The sequence below is a fragment of the Malus sylvestris genome, chromosome 17, assembly GCF_916048215.2.
Source record: "Malus sylvestris chromosome 17, drMalSylv7.2, whole genome shotgun sequence".
Classification (NCBI taxonomy): domain Eukaryota; kingdom Viridiplantae; phylum Streptophyta; class Magnoliopsida; order Rosales; family Rosaceae; genus Malus; species Malus sylvestris.
In genome coordinates, this window is record NC_062276.1 from 31,246,689 (window position 1) to 31,272,446 (window position 25,758).

A 25,758-nucleotide genomic window follows, 5' to 3' on the forward strand; every position below is an offset into this window, starting at 1 on the left:
TAAATTCTTGAACAGCAGGAAATTGCAAGGCCACCTACGATCGTGACGGACAACTCGTAACAGCTCGAGTCCATGATAAACCAAATATAAAAACCTGCAGCATACGTATAGCAACTTAGTGCTACAAAAAAGAAAAGAAAAAAAAATTATAACAGAAGCTGATTGGCACTCAGCACTTGACAGCTGTGAAGCCCTTCTCCTACCCCGGTGTCATGTGTCCATCGTGAATCCGGTATAGGTATCCTTGTTCAATTGGATTTAGGTTTGCTTTTTTAAGTCGAATTCGGGTTTCCTCGAATTTAGATTTCCATCTGCTTCTTCTTCGCTTATATGAAACGGGTTTACTACTACGTTATGTTTCTTGGCCAATAATACATTATCACGTCACAATGTATTGTTGAATAGGAACACTGTGCGTTCTACTCCTCCCTTGGCGGCATAAATTGGGAGCCTAATTTAATAATCTCTTACACGTAACGACGTCTTCTTCTTCTTCCCCACTCACTCAGTGGTGTCGGTTTGCCGTCTCCCGCCGTGCTCTGCAATGTCTTCCCCAACTGCAGAGGCAGATACAATCAAGAAAATGAAGAAGGAAGCAAAGGTTGGTTCGCTGTTGCTTCTTTTAAATTCACTTTTGGCTGAGGATTTTTATCTGACAAACTATACAATAATTTACATTAAGCAACGGGGTTTCGAACCCGGGACATGGGGTGTAACGAAGAATCTGAGTTACAAACCACTTGCTTTCGCTGAGAATCTGGAGATAATTATTTTTATTTACTGAGAAACAAACAAAGCAAGTGAATTTATTTTGTTTTTGGCATTTGGGCAGGCAAAAGAGAAAGAATTGAAAAAGCAAAAAGCTTTGCAGAAAGCCATCAAGCTGCAGGTACTGGTTTGCTATACTTGTCTTTGCCGCTCCTCAGAAAGTTGAAAAATTTGGACATTTAAGATAGCTATGTTCTTTGTTCATGCTCTCAAACTTCACATTTATAAATATTCGAATTTCCAAAACCCCCCAAAACCCCATTGATATATTATAATATTCGAATATCAATGCAGTCACTGATGAAAGGCTAAGGCTTTATTTATTCGTTCTGTTACATTTAAAATCATTTAGGAGCAACAAGCATGTGCTTCTACTTTGAAGACAAGTAAAACGAAGAATGCAAGGCTTTTGGATGATGAAGATGACAATGCAAGGGCCCCGGAGACTCCATTCGGTCAGAAGAAAAGGATGGCCAGTCAAATGGCCAAAATGTACCATCCGCGTGCTGTGGAGAAGTCGTGAGTATACTCTTCTTTTCACCTATTAATTCTACTGATACATTGTCCTTGTAGTGTCTTATAGTTTCCTCTCCATTACTTGCTGATTTAGGTGGTATGAGTGGTGGGAGAAAATGGGGTTCTTCTCGGCAGATGCTAACAGCTCTAAACCTCCATTTGTGATTGTAAGTGTCATACTACTCCAAACTAACGTGTGTCTGGGGTTCACAACTTCACATTGATATGGATAAACAGATCAAGAGAAAGAAATAAAAAATAGCGAGAACGTTAACGGGGTTTTGCATGTATTGCAGGTTTTACCGCCGCCCAATGTGACCGGCACCCTTCACATAGGCCATGCTCTTACTGCTGCTATTGAGGTCACATCTTTGCATAGATTACTCAGTTTGTGCTCTTCATTGGTTAGGGCGCGTAAAGAAAATTGGATCTGATTTTTCTGTATGTAGGACACTATCATTCGTTGGCGGAGAATGTCCGGCTACAATGCCATGTGGGTGCCTGGAATGGATCATGCCGGGATAGCAACACAGGTTCTGTTCTTTGTCTCTTTAATCAGCGATTGGTTGAGTATTTGCTTTCTTTTTGTTTTTGTGATGGAAGTAAATGCTTAAACTTCTGAGTATTACATTACCATTATGAGCAAAAGCGTTACTTCCGTTGCCCTCACTCCAGCATTTTACAGATATTTAACTTAACCCATGTGCCAAAAGTGCTTTAATGATTTAATGTGTTGTATGTTTGGCCTTTTTTTTGCCTGTGGGGATGAGCCCTTTCCCCTTAAAGCAGTTCCTTTTTGTAGCCCATGATTGACAACTTATTAACCGCATCATATGTTGATCATATAATATGCATGGACTTTTGATTTTCATGGATCTGGATTTATCTTCATTACATATGTATACGTTCGCTAGACATGACGTCCATGTGCTTATTATAGGTGGTTGTTGAAAAGAAGCTTATGAGTGAAAAAAATTTAACCAGACATGATATTGGTCGTGAGCAATTTGTGGCTAAGGTAAGCTTGAACTGCAAATAGCTGGAAATAAATTTCTTAAATAAGTTTGATGTTTTAAAAGTTTCTGAATACATTCATACTATTCAATCTGTGGTTAACTTGGTTGTTAAAGGTTTGGGACTGGAAGAAAAAGCATGGGAGCACCATTTTACAGCAGCTCCGTCGCTTGGGTGCTTCTTTGGATTGGTCCCGTGAGGTAAGATTGAGGTTCGTGGAGCTTTGTATGACTTTGCTTTAGTTGTTTATTAGACCTAGTTATGAAGACCTCTCTCGCTCTGATCTTGATTGAACCTTTGCGTTTCCTTAATTTTTAGTGCTTCACGATGGATGAGAAAAGGTCAAATGCCGTGACAGAGGCTTTTGTAAGGCTGCATAAGCAGGGGCTTCTCTACAGGTATGCTCGGCATAGGGTAGGGGAACACTTGTTTCTTATTGTCTTGTTTCCCAGCTCAGACCTCTATGCTAATTGGAATATAACCATTCTTGATAAAGACATTATATAGAATAGCTGTTAGCAACTAACTGCTGGATGCTAGCTTTGTCTTTCTGGTTCTTGTTTGACGTTGTAGTTATGTTTTGTTCAGTTAGTTTGTAAGTTGGGAATGGGACAGGATCTTGGTACCAGTGCGTAGCAATCATCCACACCTGTAACTCATCCTTCTGTTCTTTTTCTTCAATTTGGTTAACCTATTTGGATTTTTTTTGGCATGTTACGTTTTGCAGGGCTAATCGCATAGTGAATTGGGATTGTGTGTTGCGTACAGCTATATCTGACATTGAGGTCAGCCTTCTCCTTGTCCCTGCGTATACTACTCCCTTTTTTTTCAGCATTTATGAAATTTTTTTGGTGTAATTAGGTGGATTACATCGATATAGAAGAAAGGACATTACTGAGGGTTCCTGGATACGACAGTCCTGTTGAATTTGGTGTGTTAACTTCATTTGCTTACCCTTTGGAGGAAGGTTTAGGTGAGATTGTGGTGGCCACCACTAGAGTGGAAACTATGCTCGGTGATACTGCCATTGCTGTACATCCTAATGATAAGAGGTATGAACATCTTCATGGAAAACATGCCATCCATCCTTTCAATGGACGAAGGATTTGTATAGTCCGTGATGAAATTCTTGTTGATCCAGAGTTCGGGACTGGTGCTGTGAAGGTAAAGTTTAACATATAAGTTGTGAGTGATTGCTTTAATTTTTTTTTTTTTTTTTTTTCTGGTTGATATTTTATGGATAAAAAAATGTCTTGTTCTCTCTCTTTTCCTCCTGCAGATTACCCCAGCCCATGATCCGAATGATTTTAATGCGGGAAAGCGCCATAACCTGGACTTTATTAACATCTTTACGGATGACGGAAAAATAAACGAGGAGGGTGGAGAATTTGCAGGAATGCCACGTTTTGAAGCCCGAGAAGCAGTGACAGAAGCACTAAAGAAGAAGGTATCTATCTTACATTACTACACTCATTTGAAAGTTCTATGCTGACTATCAACATGCGGTATCATTTTATCTATGTGAATTCACGAAGTGATCGGTATACATTTATATTGGCGGGGGCCTACTCAGTTAGATTGTCTATGCTAGAAGTAACATCTGTAGCACTATGACTGACACTTTCCTTCCTAGTTCTTTATTACTCTCTTCCGTCTGATACTCTTTTGATTTCAACAGTTAATTTGAAATTGGAATTGTTTGCATTTCATCATCCTGGACACTCAAATGAAGTTTAAAATAATTTACTTGTTATTGCATCACTTATCAACATCACCAGTTGTTTCACAATATTCCTAGTTGGTTGATACCGTCTATTTACTTCAGTTTCTCTATGGTGTTATGGAGGTTTTGGTGACAGTTTTCTCATGCCATTTAGGGTCTCTTTAAAGAAGCAAAGAACAATGAGATGCGACTTGGAATTTGCTCTAGAAGCCAAGATGTTGTGGAACCCATGATAAAGCCCCAATGGTATCTTAAATGCAGCGGTATGGGAAAGCAAGCCCTTGATGCTGTCGTAGATGATGAACACAGGAAGCTTGAGATCATCCCAAGAGAGTATACTGCTGAATGGAAGAGGTAATGTCTTGTTTCCGTTTAGATCCTGCCGCCCTAAAGAAACAGCTAGTTTAAATTTTTACTTGTCATCAGATATCATCTTTATCATGACATTTTTTATGGAATTAATGTGGTTAGCACATGTATTATTGTTATACTTAACATTTCCCAGAGTTTCATTCAAAAGTTCTGTAGTTTTTGGAAAATATGCATTATTTGATAGGTCATCAATATCTCAATAACCGTTGATCTTTTTATTTTTATTTTTTGTTTACGATATATTCGTTGAACTAATGTCAATCAATGGTAGCTGTTATTATGATCTTTTCTCAGCCCTTTTCTGATAGTTATTTGTTTGTGTGAATAGCTGGTTCACTTAGTCTGTATTTGTTCTCTCTCTATATTTGATTAGTTTCATATGCAAGTGCTTACCTACTATTGGTCCACCTCTCGCAGATGGCTTGAGAACATTCGTGATTGGTGCATCTCGAGGCAACTTTGGTGGGGTCACCGTATTCCTGCATGGTATGTTGTTTATGAAGGCGATAAGCAGGAAGATTTTGGATTTATTGATGACCGATGGGTAATTGCTAGAAATGAGGAAGAGGCTCAAGCAAAGGCTAGTGATGCATATCAGGGGAATTTTCAATTAATTCAGGATCCTGATGTCCTTGACACATGGTTTTCTTCTGGTTTGTTTCCATTGTCCGTGTTGGGCTGGCCAGATAACACAGAAGATCTGAAGGCTTTTTATCCGACTGCAGTTCTTGAAACTGGACATGATATTCTCTTTTTCTGGGTAGCTCGTATGGTAATGCTAGGAATGACACTGGGCGGCAACATACCTTTTACAAAGGTAAGCATAAATTGTTTCAATATAGATGTTTAACTGTGTGATAAACAGATTTATATATGTTGTATATTTCCTAGTTATAATTTACTAGTTGCCTGACTTTAAGATGTTATAGCATACACTAATTAGGGACAAAATGTTCTTCCACATGGTAAAGCCTAGGGCTAAAGAAGTTTTGTGGAAAAAAAAGTACGCTGTTGTGATGAGATTCCAATGTTACATGACTATTTTTGTTAGCTTGTCAGTGTGTTCCAGTAGGTATTTTAGTTTTGTGTCGTAAACTTTAAGACTTTTGCTTGTTTGCTGAAGGTATATACGTTTTGATTTGTGGATATCTTCCTGCGATTATTTTCATCGTATGTTTTTATTACTGAAGTGACAGGTGGACTTTTGTTTGTCTGCAGGTATATTTGCACCCAATGATTCGTGATGCCCATGGACGTAAAATGTCAAAATCCTTGGGGAATGTCATTGATCCACTTGATGTAATAAATGGTATTGATCTTGAAGGTCTACGGAAGAAGCTTTTAGAGGGAAATTTGGATGCCAAGGAAGTAGCCGTCTCAGAAGAAGGGCTAAAGAAAGACTTTCCTGCAGGAATTTGGGAATGTGGTGCAGATGCTCTCCGTTTGCTCTCGTGTCTTATACTGCTCAGGTTTTGACTTCTGCCTTACTATATTATTCACGTAATTGTTTTCTCGCAAGTCTTATACTGGTCAGGTTTAGACTTGATCTAAGTAATCTGTTTTATTGTTTTGTCCTTTCAGCATGATAAGATTAATTTGGACATCCAAAGGGTTGAGAGCTATAGTTGCTGGTGTAATAAATTGTGGAATGCAGTGCGATTTTCTCTGAGCATACTTGGGGATGACTATGTTCCACCCTCAAGTGTAAATCCGGATTTGCTTCCATTTAGTTGCCGGTGGATACACTCGGTACTGAATACATCCATATCCAAAATTATTTCGTCACTGGAATCCTATGAGTTATCAGATGCGGCCACCGCAGTGCATGCTTGGTGGCAATACCAGTTGTGCGATGTTTTTCTTGAAACTATCAAGCCTTACTTTTTTGGTAACGATCCAAAGTTTGCATCTGAAAGGGGTTTCGCACGGGATACACTATGGTTATGTCTTGAACATGGGTTACGGTTGCTTCATCCTTTTATGCCATTTGTCACAGAAGAACTGTGGCAACGTCTTCCATCTTCCGGGGTTCACAAGAGGGCAATATCAATTATGATGTGCGAGTATCCATCCATTGTAGATGTAAGTTTAGTCATAATAAAAGCGTTTAGTTTAGAAATGGTGGTTTTTTTTTTTTTGTTAATATCACCTTGTAACTTGGAAGAAGGTTGCTGATGCAATGTTTGCTGTTGATCTGAACTTGGTTTGTGCACTAACTGCCTTTTTATCATGTTATTCTTCCAGTGCTGGACAAATGAAAGGGTGGAGTCTGAGATGAACCTTGTAGAGACTGTTGTGAAATCTCTCCGTTCACTTGCAAAAGAAAGTCGTGAAAGGTAGATCTTGAAAGTGCAGTGCAACTTCTATCTTGTTTCTTAAAAATCTCTGAAATTTTGATATGTGATATCTTCAGTTGGACTTCTCATTCTTTTTCTATTTTGCTTTTAGGCGACCAGCTCATGTAATGTGTGGAAACAATTTGGATTGGAATATAATCTGCAGCCATCGACTGGAGATTGAAGCTCTTGCCCATTTGTCTTCTTTGACGGTAAATGATACAATTTTTCTTTAAGAAAACCTGCTCTATCATATACCTTTTGTTTTGGTCGAACCTATCAACTTTTTTCTTTGATGACAATTCTTTTGTGCCACCAGTCAAGCATGTTCCTTGTATAGAGAACAACGAATCCCTAAGATAATACACAGAGCCTATGCCATGCGGGGAGGGGGGTTGGTTGGTTAGGCTATAATCAAACGATTTTAAAACTAAAACCTAAGCCTACAATCAACCTGTCTGCATATTAATTAAGCAATTGCAGGTTTATTCACAATTCAATTGACAGAGAGCTAGCACATTGACTTGAATTAGCTTGAAAGAATTTGATAGTTCAATGTACTTGATTCACCCACCAAGTTACCTGAGCAGAACCCATGGATTGGCTTGTTCAGATATCCGAATATGGAGATTGGTTTTCTGCTCAAAGAATATAATCTCAAACCAGAGAGAAGGGAATCTTCAAAAAGTGGCACTTTAATCCTATATATTGCCTGGAACATGTCCACGAAACAAGTGTTTGATGATGATGCTTTGGTAGTAAAGTTGGTTGTCTGCTAGGTTATTAGGTGATTAGAAATGATAAATATTCTTGTCCCTGCAGATACTCAGCGAGAATGACAGTTTTCCCACCAGCACCGTCTCCAGTGGATATGAGATGTGTCTTGTAAATGAATATCTGTCGGTTTTTCTGAGGGTTCCAAGAGTAAAGGCAGACCCTGAAAAGATCCGCGAGAAGATGGAAAAATTCATACTGTAAGCCCATGAATAAATTGTTTTTACTAATACAACATTGCCTGTGCCATTTATTTTTTGCCATATGCATATATATTTAGGCCGTGTTTGACAGGTTGCAAGACTAGACTAGACTCGACTCGACTAGCTAAAAGCTTAGATTTCATGTGCAATAGACGAAGAATATAAATGCTTTATATCTTGAAGATTAAGATGGACTCTGCAGAAAGAAGTTTAATCTCGTACAATATCAAATGTCGCCCGAAGAGTAAGCTGCTGACTACTAACGAACTTTATTATGCTTACAGGGAACGGGAAAAGCTGTATCTGATGATAAACTCTCCTGGTTACCAAGAAAAGACATCTGAAAAGATTCAAGAATCCAACGCTGACAAGCTAGAATGCTTGAAGCAGGAAATAAGTACTCTGGGAAGGTTATGGTGGATGAATTCTCCTGGTTACCGAAAAAAGGCGTCCGAGGAAGATCAAGCATGTAGTGCTGACAATCTAGAATCCTTGGAGAAGGAAACCATGGAAAGGCTGCGATGCTCCTTTCTTTAAAGGGGCGATTGTTTTGTTTCCCGACCGCCACCAGGCGTCAAGATTTGATATTATGATGTAATTATGATTTTGTTAGTTTAAATTGCCTTTGGTACATTCACGTATCAGCAAAATTGCAGAAATACAGAGTTCTCTCCTTTCATCACTCTTCTCACCCTTATTCCACTACCAACTATTCCACCTTGCAATTAACGTGGACCAAATTTGAAGTTGTATTTCTTCATTGAGTTACCTTCATAAGTTATGCGGTAGCTTGGGAGTCAAGAAACCTGATGGCAAAAAACTACGAAATGGTTGTGGAGATTTCCGTTACATCCAGAAGCCTTATGGCACTTTGTACTTGTCAGTGCAAGCTAAATTTCGTGTGTCGGCATATTCCTAGCGCAAAACTAATGTTGTGGTCACAAACTTGTCCCGAAACATCACTATTAGGAAAGACAAGTGATGCTTAGATTCACTTATGGTATGTTTGGGCAAGGAACTTCTAAATTCAAAGGCAATTAGGAAAAATAGTTGGATGCAAGGGATTAGAAACAAACTTAGACACATTGAAAATTTTCTCGAACGAGTTTCATTTAACAATTAACAGAGGAACCTCATATGATAGGTAACCAATGGAGATATATGTAAAGCTTTCAGTAGATTATTATACTAAAGGATACAACAGTTCTTTACAAACCAACTAATAGAATATTTTCTCTCAACTCTCAATACATTTTCCAGTTTATTGACACTTACCAGTCACCCGACTTCACAGAGGCCTGGACTGGCATCATTTTACTATATCATCTTTGTTCTTTGTTCTTTGTTCTAGTACAGCATCGAAATTTTACCTCACAGGACCCGTGTCAGAAACACGAAGCTAATTAAATGAAAAACTGTCATTTCAAAGATACTTCAGAGGTGCAAGTACTGATTGGCAGATCAGTCGATGTGCATACCAGAGCCCTTTGCTGTAAATGTCTCAAGCTTTGCTCCATGCTAACTTGAACCATATCGGCCAGAATTTTCTTCGCTTTACTGGACTGGTCATCACTGTCAATTTGAGAGATGATGTTGCATACAATGTTCTCCAGAGTGTCTGCTTCAAGCTCTGATCTTGGGTATGGAGACTCCCTCAATAAGCGCAAAAGCGTATGCGCTTTTGTCTGAGACTTGGGCGTTCCTTGAACTGTGAGCTCGAGAAGTCCAGGGATTACCCCGTCTTTAAGAATCGCTTCTCTATATCTGCACCTGTCACTTTGACACATTGTTAGTAGAGCACTTACAGCGTGCTCCCGACTTTGGAGCGATCCATTTTCAAGCACCTCAATCACTGCAAGCACTCCGCCTTCTTCAGATGTGAGGGCAGTTCTTCCCTCATCGAATCCCACCAGAGATTCTATCAGAGCACAGCATCTCTCAGCTGTTTTTGAAGATTTCTTGCAGGGCTTTAACAAAGTAACTATGGACGGAATTGGTGTTGCTTCAAGAATGATGCTAAGATTAGAAGGGTGTGTTGAGAGATTGGAAAGCGCCATTACTGAGTCGACTTTAGCTTGTGGGCTGCCATGTCTAAGGATTTCGACGAGAAGAGGAATGGCACCGGAAGCACCTATAACTGGCTTGTTGACGGCAGAAGCTGATAGAGTGAGTAGAGCTGCAGTTGCATACTCCTGCAGGGTGGAACTTTGTGACCGAAGGAAAGTAATTATTGGCTCCAAAGCGCCAGCTTCCAATATCTTAATTTTGTTCCTGAGAGACCAAATATTGAGAAGAAAAATTAGCAGCAGAAAAGGAAAATTGTGCCCAAAACATTGAAATTCAAATTGCCCATCCATCTTTCCAATTTGAATGGAAATACACTTAACTAGTAATTTCATCCAAATTTTACCTGTCTTGATCCTCAAATTGCTTGGACAATGCGATATTCTATTCTAAGCTACTCTAATTTACGAGAGTGATTCAAACTCGTAACTGACAGATTGGCCTAATCCACATATGAACTTAGTTACACCTCCATTTAGGTGCTAAGAAACTACCACAAAAAAATACAAAAAGAAATGTTTTTGTTTTATTTTATTACAAAAGTGTGATCTATATTTAGACTAAAGAAAAGGAAAAAAAAAATTAAGAACAAAAGAAAAAGAAAAAGAAAAAGAAGGCAACAAAAAAACATGCAAAAAGGTTAAAAAAGAGGGCCACCAATGTGCTTCTCTTACTCTATGCTTAGAAGGTACACATTGTTATCTTCTTCCCCACTAAACAAAAACCTTTTTAATTAGAATATGATAACTTGAGCAGTAGGATTCATAAAAAAAAGGAGGAGATGGAATAAGAAGCAAAGAAAAAGAGAGCAACAACTCTCCTTGGATCCCATTTGCTTCTCGAACCATGAAGCATCCAATTCCTTTCAATACAAGTATATCATAACTCACAAAGCAATCTCTTTGGTTTTCTTAACATTTTGATTGGTTCTTATTTGCTTTTCAACCCCCTAATGATCATTTTGGTTGCGACAAATATTAAACATTTCTCTTTGATCACTGTGTATAAATTTTTTAGTGTATCGGGAATACGGTTATGCACACCTAGTGTAATAATAAAATTGATTGAAAGTTCTCAACAAATTATATTATTACACTTGATATATCGGACTGTGTTCTCGGTACACTGAAAAATCTATCGATCACATGAAGAACTTCATATTAATACCAACATTTTCATTGGCCATGCAAACTACTTCAATTCCTAGAAAATATTGTATATCTATGTGTATATTTATATATTGTTCCTTTAATTTCAATATTATTCAAGAAATTAGACCAAAAGTACTATTTTCTAAGCAACCAAACGAGCATAGCTTCCAATTCCATAAGAAAATGGAGCATAACTTGATTGCATTCTTTTCTTCCTTTTGGTAACTTTATGAACCTAATTATAACCAACCAAAGAACCAACCCATTTAAATAAACATTCTTTTTCTTCAAAACAAAACAAAATTGGAGAAAAGTGGATTTGAGCTGACTAACATAACAGAACGGTGCAGTTATAATTAGGTATTTAAATTTACGATAATTAAATATGAGACTTTTATTTTTTAAACAGAAAATAGGAGACTTATTTACAAGTGTAAAAGTTATACTTTTTGAGCTATTATCACCCTATTAATTTGTTTATCATAACTTGAACAAGCTTTATTTATTTATTGCTACCCAAATAAAATTATTTTGACAAAACCAAAAACATTTATCTTGATAAAAAAATAAAATAAAAAGGCAAACAAAACAGATATATCCATGAAGGAAAATCTGACCGACAACTTTAGGATATTCTTTTCCCACCATCTTCTCAGCAACCAATCAGATACAAGAAAAGGTAAAGCAAAAAAAAAAGAAAAAAAAAAGAAAAAAGAGAATCCCCGAATAGGATTCTGCGGGAGCTATTATTTTATATTAATATTTCTATTTTTCACCAAATTAAGAATCACATGAAGAAATTTCCCAAAATTCAATACACAATTTCCAAGAAGTAATAGTCACTTAATTCCATGAAAAAAAAAGGAAAATCTTTTTATAAAATAAAATTAAAAGAAAATAGAAGGAGTTCGGAGGGGAATGTTTTCACGTACGTCTCATCCTTGACGGCGAGGTTGAGGAGGGCGAGTAGGGCCGACTCGTGGGACTCGGGCGAGTCACGAAGGCGGAGCATGGACACAAGTGGGCCCACCGAGTCGGAGAGCTGGCGCCGACACCGCTGCGAGGTCTTGGTGAGGCGGCGGATTTCCTGGGCGCCCTGGAGCTTGGAATCCTGGTCGTCGGATTGGATGAGTTCGAGAGCGCGATGGACGGCTGAGTATGAGGAGAAGGTGGGAGAGAGTGAGTCCGGAGTCGAACTCAGACCGTCGGATGATGAGCGGGAATCCATTAAGAAGGGAGGTGAACGAAGTGAAGAGGTGGTGGTGGGTAAGTTTAGTTGGGTGGGTGGGTGATCGAGTAAGAAAAAACAGAGGGGAAGAAATATCTGAGTGGGGAACTTTAGAGGCTGAGAAGCGCTCCGAGGAGAGAGAGAGGGAGGAGGGTTGGCGTTTAAGCAAACAGTACAGTTCGAAAGTTTTATTGGACAGCAACTTGGCTCCCTTCCGTTGGTTTGTCTTTTTTTTTTTTTTTTTTTTTGGAGAGCATGCGTTGGTTTCTTTTGGAGATTTGTCGACATACGAATAATTTAATCATTTTTATTTCCATATAACCATATGATCGTCCCGAGTTAGTCGTTTACGGAAAATTTAGGAACTATCATTTATAAAGTAAAAGATAAATTTTCCTTTTTGGAAGCAAAAAAGTTGGGTTCGTTTATATAATAAGCAGTCTCGTGCCCGTTGTTTTACAATAAGCTGTTTTAAAAATAGTTAAAAACGATTTTTGTGAAAATATTTTTAAAATAAATTTAAGTAGTTTTTGTAAGAAATACATAACTAGTGCTTCTTATAGGAAACACCTAATTAGAGCTGCTTTTAAGAAGCACTTTAATTTTTAGTAAAAATGCAAGTAAATTTTAGAAAAACACTTGAAATGCTTATTGTAAGAAATACATAACTAGTGATTCTTACAGAAAGTACATAACTAGAATTTTTTGCAAGAAGCATTTCAAGTGTTTTTGAACCCATATTTTTTCTAAAAAAAGAACTTTTAGTTATTTTAAAAACAATTTCAAACGAGCTTTAATAATTGTCTAGTCATTTTAAAGAGCTTCAAGTGTTTTTTCAAGAAACACTTGCATTTTAAAAGTATTTTTACTAAAAATATTTCTGCACTGAATTTATTTATAAAAAAATCAATTTCAAATAAGCCCTACTGAATTGCATACTGAGAGTAATACTACTTTAATTTATACGGAGATAGTTTGAACTGGAAACAAAACAAATTGAAGAAAATCCTTATCAATGTAGCAATTCGCCACTTGTCAATCGTAACTTTATGAACTAAATAAAAAAGTTAGGAGCTGCAGGCGTGAGCATTGTGTCACGTTTGCAGTGGCTTAGCGATTGATCATCTGATTGATAACTTTAATATGCGGATGGTAATGTCTGTGGCCATTTATGAGAACACGTGGTTAAAGCATGATTAGAGACTGGATTAGTCTGGATAACAAAAACTATTAAATCAATTAAAAACAGTTTATGCATCTAAATCACGGTCCAAATAGTTAAAACTAAGACTAACTATTTTTTAAAAATATAAAAGGGATGATTAAGTAGTAGAGTTTGAAATTTCGTCGTGGGTGGTCCATATGTTTAAGTATACTTTAACATTACAGATATCTTTCATTATCTTATACAGTTAAACAACAAAAGTAAATTTGGATTTGGGTAAATTCATGAATCTAACTAGATAAAAAATAAAAATAAAAAATAAAAAACTGGAGACAGTAAGCCGATCAAATTTTGAAACCCATCCAGCTAGTTAACGGAAATTCTTGCATTGAAATATTATTTATCCAAGCAGTTCGATTGTAAATTTATGGATTTTGAATAGGTACATGTAAAAAATAATAGCTTCAAATAGAATATTAAAACATGTATGGTGTCCTTTTTGGGTTCAACTTTTTACCTTGAAATCAATGAGTACTACGTAATTATTTAGCTACGTTAAACTGGATCTATGAAGGATACCGAACAACCCATTTGATTTTTTTTTTTTTTGGTCAAATAGAATATTAGATTTGGAAAGTGATCAATTCAAGTTTTAGAATATAACCAATAAAAACAAAAAACAAAAATGGTAGAGCATTTGGGGCCTCTTAAAATCGGGGTCATTTTAATTAGTGTCCTCCCCTTAGAAATGATCAGTCCATGGATATATTTTAAGTCAAATTCTTGGACCATTGGCTAATCTAGCATGCACAAGAGGACTTCTTTCAAAATCTTGAGTAACCAAATATCGTTTCGTTAGATTACATATATAGGTCTAACATATATCAGTATTTGACCATGTCTCTTTTCTAAAATATGGATCAAGAACAAAACAAATGGACTCTCCATGAATGACACTAATGCAGTTATATATATCAAGAAGCATAATTAATTAGATCACAACATTTCATAATTAAAGCAAAAATACAGGTTATAATTCTTAATTCATTGCCAACTTCCTTGTATGGCAACGCTTTTCCTTTGCCTACATATATAGTTGCTCTTGTTTTTATTTTTATATATTTTTCTAGCTTAATTATGCATCATTTTCAAGTACTAATCAACGATTACTTCGAGCTTGAACTTGTGTCTCTCTGAGAAGATGAGAGGATGGCATCAATGGCTTCCTTCACTTGAGAAATATCAGGAGCTTTCCCACCTTGAACCAGCCAAAATTCATCAGTTGCCAACACCTAAATCATCAGAGCTCACACATATAAGACTCTCTAGTATTAATTTGAAGACATGCAATAGATAAATTAATTTACAAGGAAATTATTTGTTTGATGTTACACCTTGACTTGCAATTGAAGAAATTTAACATAACTGATCGCTTTCTCTAACATGGTCACCAAATCAACCTGCAAAAATGTACATATAAGACAAATTTAAGAATTACAAAAAAAAAAAAATTAATATAAACTTACAACACTTTATGTGGTGATCAAGAAATTATATAAGCTAATAAGAAATTAACTCACCTTGCAGCCATTAGGAACCAGTTCTTGCAGTATCTTAAGCCGCTCGCTAATCCGCTCTCGTCGATTCTGAAAGACAAATATTCTTTCATCATTATAAATTCCATTTGATATAGTTTGCTTAGGTTGCACTCAATTAATCAAAACTGAATGAATTGTGTCCAAACCTTGGCTGCAATACTTTGGGGGTCCTTTGAAGCACTTGTCGATGACTTGGGTTTGGGCTTCTTAGTTGCACTAGTGCATTGCTTCTTTGAAGGTTGCATGCTCTCTCCCTGTCAAAAAATTTCTGCTATATCAAGGCCATTATTCGTGGTGCACAAATGGAACTGTACAAGTTACATGACAATGTTGACTTCCAATTTAGCAAGAATCTACTGTCAATCTAGACTGCACATTGTAGCATGAATCAACTCAATATCTTATATAGTCGAGATTGACAGTTTTCCGACATATTTAATTAATTTTGTGAACAAAGAGAAGAATAAAAGGAGCTAATTACCGTAATGGGACGCTTGTGAAAGCCTGCTTCTTGCTCGTCTGATTGCTGGAAGTAATCAGTTGCCTCAGAGTATATCCATCCATAAGCCTCATGATCTCCATGGTCTTCTTTTGATATGCTGTGGATGGAGCTGCTGTAATTGCTAGCCGTCTGAAACCAATTCAAATCCCCCAAAAGGCTATGATCGCCGATGCCAGTCGTCTGATTCCACTGGCTGTAACTACCATGATGCAAATCACTGTCGCAGTTATCTTTGCTGGCACTACTGTTCAAGTAAATGCTTTGAGAATTCTGCTTGTTTTTATCAAAACTAAGCAGAGATTCACCACTGTTGTAGTACCCACTTTTGAAGTTAATAAGCTGATCAGGTTGGTAACTAGATGTGGCTCTAAACACAAATCCATTCGAAAGATCTGAAACTTGAAGGGAATCATGAGTGCATGAGTCATGAGGAGTAGGCATTCTAATATCCTTGGCTAGTGCCATTTCCAGGGAGAGAGAGAGAGAGAGAGAGAGAGAGTGGAGAATGATGCTAAAGTAAACTACTAAACTTGATGATCAAGTAGTTAGCTAGCTAGGCATGCATATGCAGAATGACACAGAGTGGAAACCCTATTTGTAGGGGTTCAAACTAAAAGATTATTATATTATTGGTTATGGGTCTAATTGCAATATTATTAATTAAACCAGAATAAATAATTAAAATGTATGACACTGAAAGTAGCTAGCTAGCTAGCAAAGTCTGATTAATTATAGTGCTCATGGGAACAAGAAAAGTGTATAAGTTAACTAAGGGCTGGTTTGGTATTGCTGGGCTTTGAAAAAAAGCTTTTGTGAGAATAAGCGGATGTGCTGTGAGAATAAGCGGCTGTGAAATAAATCAGCAGAGTGTTTAATAAACTTTTTTGTAAAAGTGCTTTTGAAAAAAAAAATAGTCAAATAGTGGGTCTTTTCATTAAAGGAGCACGGTAGCTCCGTGTGCTTTGAAAAAAAACCAATTTCCAAAGTTGCAAATAGCTGCTTCAGCTTTTTCCTTTGATTTCAGCTTATTCTCACAGCAGCTTCCAAAATAAGCCCTTTTTTTTAGTTTACCAAACACCTAAAACCCCCACAGCTTTTTTTCATGGGTGCTTTTTTTTTAAACTCCTCACTCCCAAACCACCCCTAATACTGTTGGAGATTGAGAGGTCTATAATAGTATGGCATTCATCTTCTAAGTTTGAGCCTTGGAGGTCTCAAGTTCGATTCACATTATATTTGTATTGTATTCGATCGATACTTAGTCATTCTCTGATCTATTGTATAGCCTAGCCTAATCCTCCTCCCTTATTGCAGAATATCCTTCTTCTTTGAGAGTAATAACGTGGAGGAGGTATGATAGGCCGTTGGTTAGATCTAGTATGGAACGTACATGGACGGTAGTGGGAGAGTTGTCAACGTACATGGACGGTAGTGGAGTCGACGACTCTCCATTACGAACAGCTTGGTGCACTATCTCCCTTCAATCCTTTGAGCGAAATGCGGCAAAAGGAAGAAAAATTCATGGAACGACCCCATCGTCTCCACCTGTAGGAACTACGAATCACCCAATGATGCCTTCGACATTCAAGTGTAGTTGATCTAATTACATTTTTCATACTACATTTGTATTATTTATCTAATACAGATGAGACCCAAACGTGTTATGAAAAATGTAGTAAGTGCTGCATTACTCGAAGAAGAAGAAAAAACTAATATTGTTGGAGATTATAAAATAATCATATTTTTGTATTGGGAATGTTAGCTGGCAGAAGTGAGGAATTAGATAGGGAGAAGATTATATCCTATATAGAAGAAGATGATAATTATACTGGAGGAAAAGCATGCATGCAGCAGAAGGGTCGCCGGATCTTTCGCCACCCCACGTCGCTGAGATTCCCAGAGAATTCATAGTCTCTCATCATCTTCCGGAACCTGGACCACTTTAACGTAGCTTCCCATCAGCTTTCCCTTCTATCTCATCGGCACGTGGGTTCCGGCTGTATTTTATTTATTTTAATACTATTTTTACATTCTATTTCTATTTTTATAGATAATAATACATTCTTGTTATAGACATAGATATATATATATATATATATATATATATATATATATATTCAATTATGAAGATCAATTTACAACTTGAAAGTTTGAAAACCTTCTAGACTCGTTAAGACAAATTGTCAAAAATATCATAGTTGATGGGAGACTAGAGCTTGTTAATTTGGTTCGCGGAATGAATAATTTGAAAAAGTAATGTAACTCTTATGTTTAAGTCTTATGTTCGGCTTTGATGCATGTGTAAGCTAAAGTCCCATTGTCATGGAATTTGGAGATAATTAATACAACACATGGTGGAATATTTAAAATCGTTATTTAAAATTGTTATTACAAACCACATGAAAACAGTATGGGAGTATAAAACTTTGCAGGCAGACCAAAATGTATGTGTACTAACAAGAATACACGACATTTCTTTTTATGCATGTATGTATTGTATGGTATATATATGATGAGAAATTTTTCTGTGTGCCTAAAATACAAAGCGGTACACCATAATGTTCTTAACAATTGGAGGGAAGTTTTTTTTCAAGTCCCTCTACATTGTATAATAACATATGGCATGTCCGTCTGTTTTCCTGGTTCACTGAAAAATCTCTTCACCGTGGAATAATACTAAACCAATTACTTTTGTTTATGAACCTTGAGAAAGTTACGAAGTATAGAGGATCTTTAAATCACATATCAAAATTAAAACTAGGTGTAACTTTTTTAGAAAGATAACATAATCAAATACATACGTAATCATTTTTATAATCTAAAGTAGCAAAATCGTATCCTGGCATATTTATAAGAATGTCAAAATTGTATATCAAAACTTTTGTTGCGATAAACACCAAATATTTAATACAAAAGACTGGATTCGCCAAAAAAATTTCTAAACTTTTGCTGCAATATTTGAATTAAACGTCTTTATGTCTCGTTTAACAACAACGACATATTTTAGTTACAAACAGACAGATTAAGTGAGGGTGTAGTCTGTTTTCTACATCTCGATACAAGTTAGAGAGAAAATTAAATAAAGCATTTTCTGAAGTCAAATATGTAAAGAATATTTTCTGCTTCATTTAATTAAATATGCACTGAACCATTTGCTGCTTGTTAAACATATAAACTCATTGAAGGTCATCATCCACATGCATATGTTGTGTCATTGACAGAGACAATGGGGGACGAATAGGGAAACCCAAAGCTGGCATCGAAACAAGAGAAAATTCCTTGTCCCAAGGAGATTGTGTTGACCCTTTCCTTGCCTTGGAGAGATCTGTCAGTAAAACAAGGATTGTGTGCCCTCTCATTTTTTATGTCTTCCTGTTTTATGTTGTTACGGTTAAGTCACATAAACATTTTATATTACTATTTATTTTTATCTTATTATCTTTATAAAAAAACAATATAAAATTTTGACGTGGCTTAACCGTGACCACACAAACAGGAGGGCACGGAAGGACACCGAAAGTGGGAGGGCAGACAATCCTATGCAGGATACCTGTCCAGTATTATCATATTTGGTGTAACAAGCCGTATTTTGGACACATTAAAAAAATTATCTTTACTGTAATTAAAAGAAGAGTTAACTATAGCTATAGTCCCTTAACTTTAAGTCAATTGTAGCTTTAGTCCCTCAACTAAAATTCCATTAGATATAGTCCTTGAACTTCATAAAATGTGGAGCATAAGTCCTTTTGTTCTAACACTGTCAAATTCTCCGTTTGAGGTGCTTACATGGCTGGCAGATGTGGAAATATTTGAAAACCCTAAAAAAATATTCTCTGTACAACACCAAGACTATCACAATTACCACCAATTGACTCCATCTCTCTCAATTTTGCTTTGCCCAGCCCCTCCCAAACCCTCTGAAAATGAACCCCATTAGTTTGCCCCGCCGCAAATGGTTCTCCAAACCTAGAACAAACCCAAATTGGCGGTGAATGGAGTAGCACTACCCATAATCCCGAGGTCCCCATCTACCCGAATAATGAAGATTGAAGGTGGTTTAGTGGGGTAGGTCTGCGGTGCGTGATGGCTTTGGTGCGCAGCTACGAGAGATATGGAGATCCTGGAATGGGGAGGATGAAAGATGGGAGAGGGGGAAATCATGTTTTATTTTTTTGTTTCTTTTGTAGAATATTTATAATAAAAATCTAACTTATATACCTAATTTTTTATCCCATTCGGTACCCATTTAACATAATGTGGGTCCCATTGTACTGCCACACAAGCACATTAACAGTAAACATAACGGAAGGACCATTACTCCATAGTTTGACAAGTTGAAGGACTATATCTAATGAATTTTTAGTTAAAGGACCAAAGCTACAATTGACTTAAAGTGAAATGACTATAGCTACAATTTTCTCTTAAAAGAAAACTGTCAAGAACACCAAATTTCTTTTTGGTCCAAATCAACCTCTCTTTATTACACAACAGATCATAAACCCTCTAACCAATTAATCATAAGACTTATTTTAATGCTGTTCCCCTTATGTCCTTGCTGGTTCATACTCACTTGAAATTATTAGTAAATCCGTCCTAATTCCGGAACCTCTAAGAAGACTATATACTGAATCCATCTGGCAGTTTAAGTTCCTAATTAATCATTCTTAATTATATGTTTAGCACAGAGCTGGTCCCAATTTTTGGCTAAAGAATAAATTAGTCCCGTCTATCTTATCTTTATTTCTATCAGGCCATCTCTAACCGAGGGCTGGCCAGAGGGCTCGTTTTAGCCCTCTGGCCCTCCAAGATTCCCCAAGATATTAATATTTTAATGAACAGTACATGGCTATATTGGCCTCCGTCTCCAACCGAGGGCCAAAGGGCCAGATGGCTCGTTTTAGCCCTGTCACAAAAAACCGTCTCCAACCGAGAGCCAAAGGGCCATAAGGCCAAACATAATTTATTATTTAAAAACTACAATTTAAATTCAAATCTAACGGCTAAGTGACGTTAACATGATGTCAGCTAGCCGTTGGTAGCTGACATCATGCTGACGTCAGCTAGCCGTTGGATTTGAATTTTTGTTTGCTATAAATAGGGTGGATATTGGGCTATAATTCACACAACTTTAAATTCAATCTCTTTCAATTCAAGTTTGCAATGAATTCCAACTTTGGATCTTCATCCAATTCCAATTGGGGGTCCTCATCCAATTCCAAATTGGAAGCAAAATGGGCGCAAATGAGATGAGAAGATGAGGAGTCTGATGAAGAAGTTCAAGTAAGGCGCAACAAACAAAACATGGCAGCAGCCATGGCTGCGGCCATGGTGTGTCAGCCAACTGAGGAACAACCTCAATGGGGTGGCTCTGTTGCTGGTCGCTCTTACAAACCACGAAACAGAGCGATGGCGCATGCCAATCTGATGAACAACTACTTTAACCCCAACTCGGTGTACACAGAAGAGGATTTCAGATGTTGCTTCCGGATGAGGCGTCATGTCTTTGAGCGTTTACTTCGTGATGTCCAGCAGGTCAATCCATACTTTCGACAGAAGCGGGACAGAGCAGGCCGCCCTGGTTTCTCACCTCATCAGAAGGTTACTGTTGTACTTCGAATGATGGCATATGGCTCCTCAGCTGATTCGATGGATGAAACCCATGGTATGTCTGAGTCTACATGCCTTAATACTCTTGAAGAATTTTGTAACATAATTGTTCAGGTTTACAAAGACGAGTACCTACGAGAGCCAAATCAAGAAGATCTGAATCGGCTCCTTCACAAAGCTGAAGACCGTGGGTTTCCGGGCATGATAGGGTCATTAGACTGCATGCATTGGGATTGGAAGAACTATCCTATTGGATGGCAATGAGGCTTTAGCGGAAGGTCGAGAAAGCCAACTGTTGTGTTAGAGGCAGTTGCCTCATATGACACATGGATCTGGCATGCTTTCTTTGGAGTCCCTGGATCCCAAAATGACATTACAGTTCTTTGGCGTTCACCCCTCTTCAATAACTTGACAGAAGGTAAAGCACCTCAACTTGACTACTACATCAACGGCCGTGAATACAATATGGGGTATTACTTGGCAGATGGCATCTACCCAAAGTGGGCGACACTTGTCCAAGCAATTCCAAAACCTAGGAATGATGCAGAAAAGTTGTTTACCTTACACCAAGAGGCATACCAGAAAGATGTTGAGAGAGCTTTCGGTATTCTACAAGCACGGTGGAAGATTATCAGCGAACCAGCAAGAGGGTAGAGTCGAGAAAATTTGAACTCCATCATGATGTCTTGCATCATATTACACAATATGATAGTGGAGGATGAGCGAGATGGGTATATTGATGGAGAGTCCGATGATGACCAAGAAGATCCAAATAGGTCAAGAAGGGCTCTAGCAAAAATATATGATGGGCCTAATTTGCCTTTCAATCCAAGAACTGGTAGTATCTCTATAAATGAGTATATGAGGCGCTATAGAATGATACGTTCTCGTGCCACAAATAAGTACCTACAACAGGATCTTGTTGCATATCTTTGGGCCAAAAGAAGCATGGAGTAGGCTTTTAAGTTTTATGTTGTTAAATGTTTTTAAAAATGTTGTTTAAGTTTCATGTTGTTAAATGTTTTTTTATGTTGTATAATTTGTATGTTGGTTAATGTTATTTAATGTTGTTTCATATTGTTTAATGTTGTTTAATGTTACTTAATTTAATTTAATGTTGTATAAATGGCCTAGGAAGTTATAGGAAAAAAATAGAATTGAAAAAAAATATGAAACAAATTTTGTGAAATAGAAGTTATAGGAAAAAAAATGGAATTTAAAAAAATATGAAACAAATTTTGTAAAATAGAAGTTATATGAAAAAAAATATGAATCAAATTTTGTAAAATAGAAGTTATAGGAAAAAATAGAATTTAAAAAAAAATTGAAACAAATTTTGTGAAATAAAAGTTATAGGAAAAAAATGGAATTTAAAAAAAAATATGAAACAAATTTTGTAAAATAAAAGTTATAGGAAAAAAAATAGAATTTAAAAAAAAAAAGATGAAACAAATTTTGTAAAATAGAAGTTATAGGAAAAAAAATAGAATTTAAAAAAAAATTGAAACAAATTTTGTAAAATAGAATTGAAACAAAATATGAAACAAAATTTGATTCATATGAAAAGGAAAAAAAAAGGGAAAAAAAGAAGTTTAAATTCATAAAAAAAAAAAAGTTAATACAACGGCTACTAGCCGTTATATTCAAAAAAATTCAAACTATTAGTGTCGGTTATAACCGACACTAATAGTAATTAAAAATAAAAATTTTGCTTTTGAATAACTATTACTGTCGGTTATAACCGACAGTAGTAAAAAATTCTTCTTTAATGTTGTCGGTTATAACTGAAAGCAATAGGAGAACATTATAAAAAAAATAGCCAGCCCTCTCTGATCCCATGGGGCCCTCCCAGATTTCAGAGCCCTCTGACCTAGCCTTTAGGGCTATTTTCGGCCCTCTGGCCCTCTGGACCCTTCGGGTAGAGATGGCCTCATATTGGTTGATAGGAAATAATATTCATAACATATATTTGAACAATTCGGTAACAATAAAAGTAATAATCTCAAAAGGTACAATTTAAGGCGGAGCAAATCACATAATTCAAACAACTCGTATTACTAAATTTAAGCACAATTCTAAACCGAACTCATGCAATTCAAAATAACTAAAATCCTGAATTAACTAGTAAGTTTAAAACTTGACTGCCACTGTAAATCAAAGTCATGGGACTATAGAACTCACCAAATCTTTCAATGAATAATTTGTAGAACAATTGCCGTATTTATATACTCAAACTTGGTCTCCACTCAATAGTGCATAATAGCGAACATAAGTCCTAATCTAACTAGTAGGCCAAAATCATATGATACATGATAAAAATTACGTAGTGAAGAACCATGTCTCAGACCCACTCCATAAAGTGTAGGATACCTGAAACAGAATAAAGTGCATTACATGCGACACAAAAAAACATATAAGTAATAAGGTGAAACATAACATAGTATAGTGTAGGGAATAAAATATAATTTGTTTTTTGGTGCAACAGGTAGGTAAAAGTAAATTTTGTGGTTTATTAAAGGCAAGGAAGAAAATATCGGTAATATCGGAAATATCGGTAGTCCGAAAACACGGAAATATCGATGGAAATGTCGGTAAAATATCGATATCGATAAAAATTACATGAAAACCACGGAAATTGTAAGAAAAACTTGGAAATTTTTATTGAAACTTTGTAGGATGTTTATTTAGTCAATTATCTATTAGTTTATCACAAAAAATTGGAAAGAAATGCATTGCATGATGGATTTAACATTATCAAGTTGATTATATAGCGAGCTGACAAACATTGTGAGTGTAGAAAATATGTAGTAATTAATGAAAGAAGTCTAAACACACCATAATCATTTATATATAATGAATTAGTACAATATTTGGAGGTTTTATTTAGGATATTAAAAAAAAAAAAAGGGAAGTGAATAAAATGATGAAGAATAATGTGCCGAATTTGACACTTTAAATTTCTTACAGATAAGCATGCGTCTAGGCGTTGAAGTTCCAAATTATAGTATATCAATTAACGATTGAAAATCAATACATTGAATAAGACTAAACTTTAATTTGGATGCCGATTATGTTTTTTTCAAGTTTATATAAAGTAAAAGAATTGAATTTTGGAAGTCAGGAGTGTGTCAATTGTTTTATAATTCGTCCGAATACATATATCAGGTTGCTACTCAACGTAATTTGAAAGTATATCTAGTGCAAGGACTTGTCTTTTTTTGTTGATAAGCAAAGGGTTTGTAGCTTTTTTTGCTAAGCAGTAGAACATATTATGTTTGTTTAATCTTTAGCATTTGATGGTTGTCCACAAATATAGGATAGAATGCCCCAAATTAGATCTGGCTCTTACCTAGTTGGAGTCACAAGTTCACATGTACCAGCCCTTGAGACAAAACGTTTTGGTTTTCCAGCCAAACCACGGCGAGTTGGCCGGCGTACAAGGTATCAATCTCTTCGTCTCGTCGAGTAGTACAACTTTCCTTTTTGTTTCACTCAATTTCGTTGAGTATTGAAAAAGTTATACTCATTTGAATCTTACCCAGTTTTCGGCGACCTCAGTGGCTTTCGAGGAAATTTCCGGCCAAACCACAATGATTCAGACGTCGTGTGAGGTACCATTCTCTTCGTTGCTTCGAGTAGTACAACTTTCCTTTTTGTTTCACTCAATTTAGTTGCGTATTGAAAAAGTTATACTCATTTGAATCCTACCCAGTTTCAGGCGACCTCAGTGACTTTCGAGGCATTTTCCGGCCAAACCACAATAAGTCAGACGTCGTGTGAGATACCATTCTCTTCGTCTCTTCGAGGGCTACAACTTTCCTTTTTGTTTCACTCAATTTCGTTGCGTATTGAAAAAGTTATACTCATTTGAATCTTACCCAGTTTCCGGCGATCTCAGTGGATTTCGAGGCAATTTCCGGCCAAACCACGGCGATTTGGCCGGTGTGCGAGGTATCAATCTCTTCGTCTCGTCGAGTAGTACAACTTTCCTTTTTGTTTCACTCAATTTCGTTGAGTATTGAAAAAGTTATACTCATTTGAATCTTACCCAGTTTCCGTCGACCTCAGTGACTTTCGAGGCATTTTCCGGCCAAACCACGACGATTTAGACGTCGTGTGAGGTACCATTCTCTTCTTCTCTTCGAGGGCTACAACTTTCATTTTTGTCTTGCTTGATTTTGTTGAGTTTTGACAAAGTTATGGCCGTTTAAAGTGGGTGTGGATTTTCGGCCGAAATTCCTATTTTCTTCCTTGGTCGTGTCCCACATCGCCCAGCGAAGGCAGTGAGCAAGCCAAGAACGCCTATAAAAGGCACATTCACATGCTGAGAAAAGCATGTCGAGGGCAGTGAGCAAGCCAAGAACGCCTATAAAAGGCACATTCACATGTTGAGAAAAGCATGTCTGTGCTTTTCTCAGCATGTGAATGTGCCTTTTATAGGCGTTCTTGGCTTGCTCACTGCCCTCGCTAGGCGATGTGGGACACGACCAACCAAGACATGCTTTTCTCAGCATGTGAATGTGCCTTTTATAGGCGTTCTTGGCTTGCTCACTACCCTCGCTGGGCGATGTGGGACACGACCAAGGAAGCCCAAAAGCCAACCAAGACATGCTTTTCTCAGCATGTGAATGTGCCTTTTATAGGCGTTCTTGGCTTGCTCACTGCCCTCGTTGGGCGATGTGGGACACGACCAAGGAAGAAAATAGGAATTTCGGCCGAAAATCCACACCCACTTTA

At 36.8% G+C, this 25,758-nt stretch overlaps 2 protein-coding genes and 1 pseudogene across 2 annotated transcripts; 1 reads left to right on the forward strand and 2 right to left on the reverse strand.

Annotated features, from left to right (window-relative positions):
* Positions 1-282: 282 nt before the first annotated feature.
* Positions 283-8,388, forward strand: LOC126611471 (valine--tRNA ligase, mitochondrial 1-like; annotated as a pseudogene).
* Positions 8,389-8,866: 478 nt separating this feature from the next.
* On the reverse strand, positions 8,867-12,375 carry LOC126611472 (U-box domain-containing protein 4-like). Its single transcript, XM_050279762.1, has 2 exons — positions 11,854-12,375; positions 8,867-9,977 (listed from the first exon to the last, which is right to left on the reverse strand). The coding sequence occupies exons 1-2, from the start codon at positions 12,147-12,149 to the stop codon at positions 9,125-9,127; spliced, it is 1,149 nt and encodes a 382-aa protein (XP_050135719.1). The 5' UTR covers positions 12,150-12,375; the 3' UTR covers positions 8,867-9,124.
* Positions 12,376-14,279: 1,904 nt separating this feature from the next.
* LOC126611476 (putative transcription factor bHLH086) lies at positions 14,280-15,958 on the reverse strand. Its single transcript, XM_050279769.1, has 5 exons — positions 15,394-15,958; positions 15,059-15,166; positions 14,895-14,960; positions 14,709-14,774; positions 14,280-14,606 (listed from the first exon to the last, which is right to left on the reverse strand). The coding sequence occupies exons 1-5, from the start codon at positions 15,877-15,879 to the stop codon at positions 14,481-14,483; spliced, it is 852 nt and encodes a 283-aa protein (XP_050135726.1). The 5' UTR covers positions 15,880-15,958; the 3' UTR covers positions 14,280-14,480.
* Between the last annotated feature and the right edge of the window lie 9,800 nt (positions 15,959-25,758).

Coding starts and splice junctions, on each gene's coding strand:
- LOC126611472 (XM_050279762.1), bottom strand. CDS start 12,149: ATGGATTCCCGCTCATCATCCGACGGTCTGAGTTCGACTCCGGACTCA. Junction 9,978..11,853: donor CTCGCCGTCAAGGATGAGAC/GTACGTGAAAAC, acceptor TTGGTCTCTCAG/GAACAAAATTAAGATATTGG.
- LOC126611476 (XM_050279769.1), bottom strand. CDS start 15,879: ATGGCACTAGCCAAGGATATTAGAATGCCTACTCCTCATGACTCATGC. Junction 15,167..15,393: donor TTCACAAGCGTCCCATTACG/GTAATTAGCTCC, acceptor ATTTTTTGACAG/GGAGAGAGCATGCAACCTTC. Junction 14,775..14,894: donor TGGTTCCTAATGGCTGCAAG/GTGAGTTAATTT, acceptor ACATTTTTGCAG/GTTGATTTGGTGACCATGTT.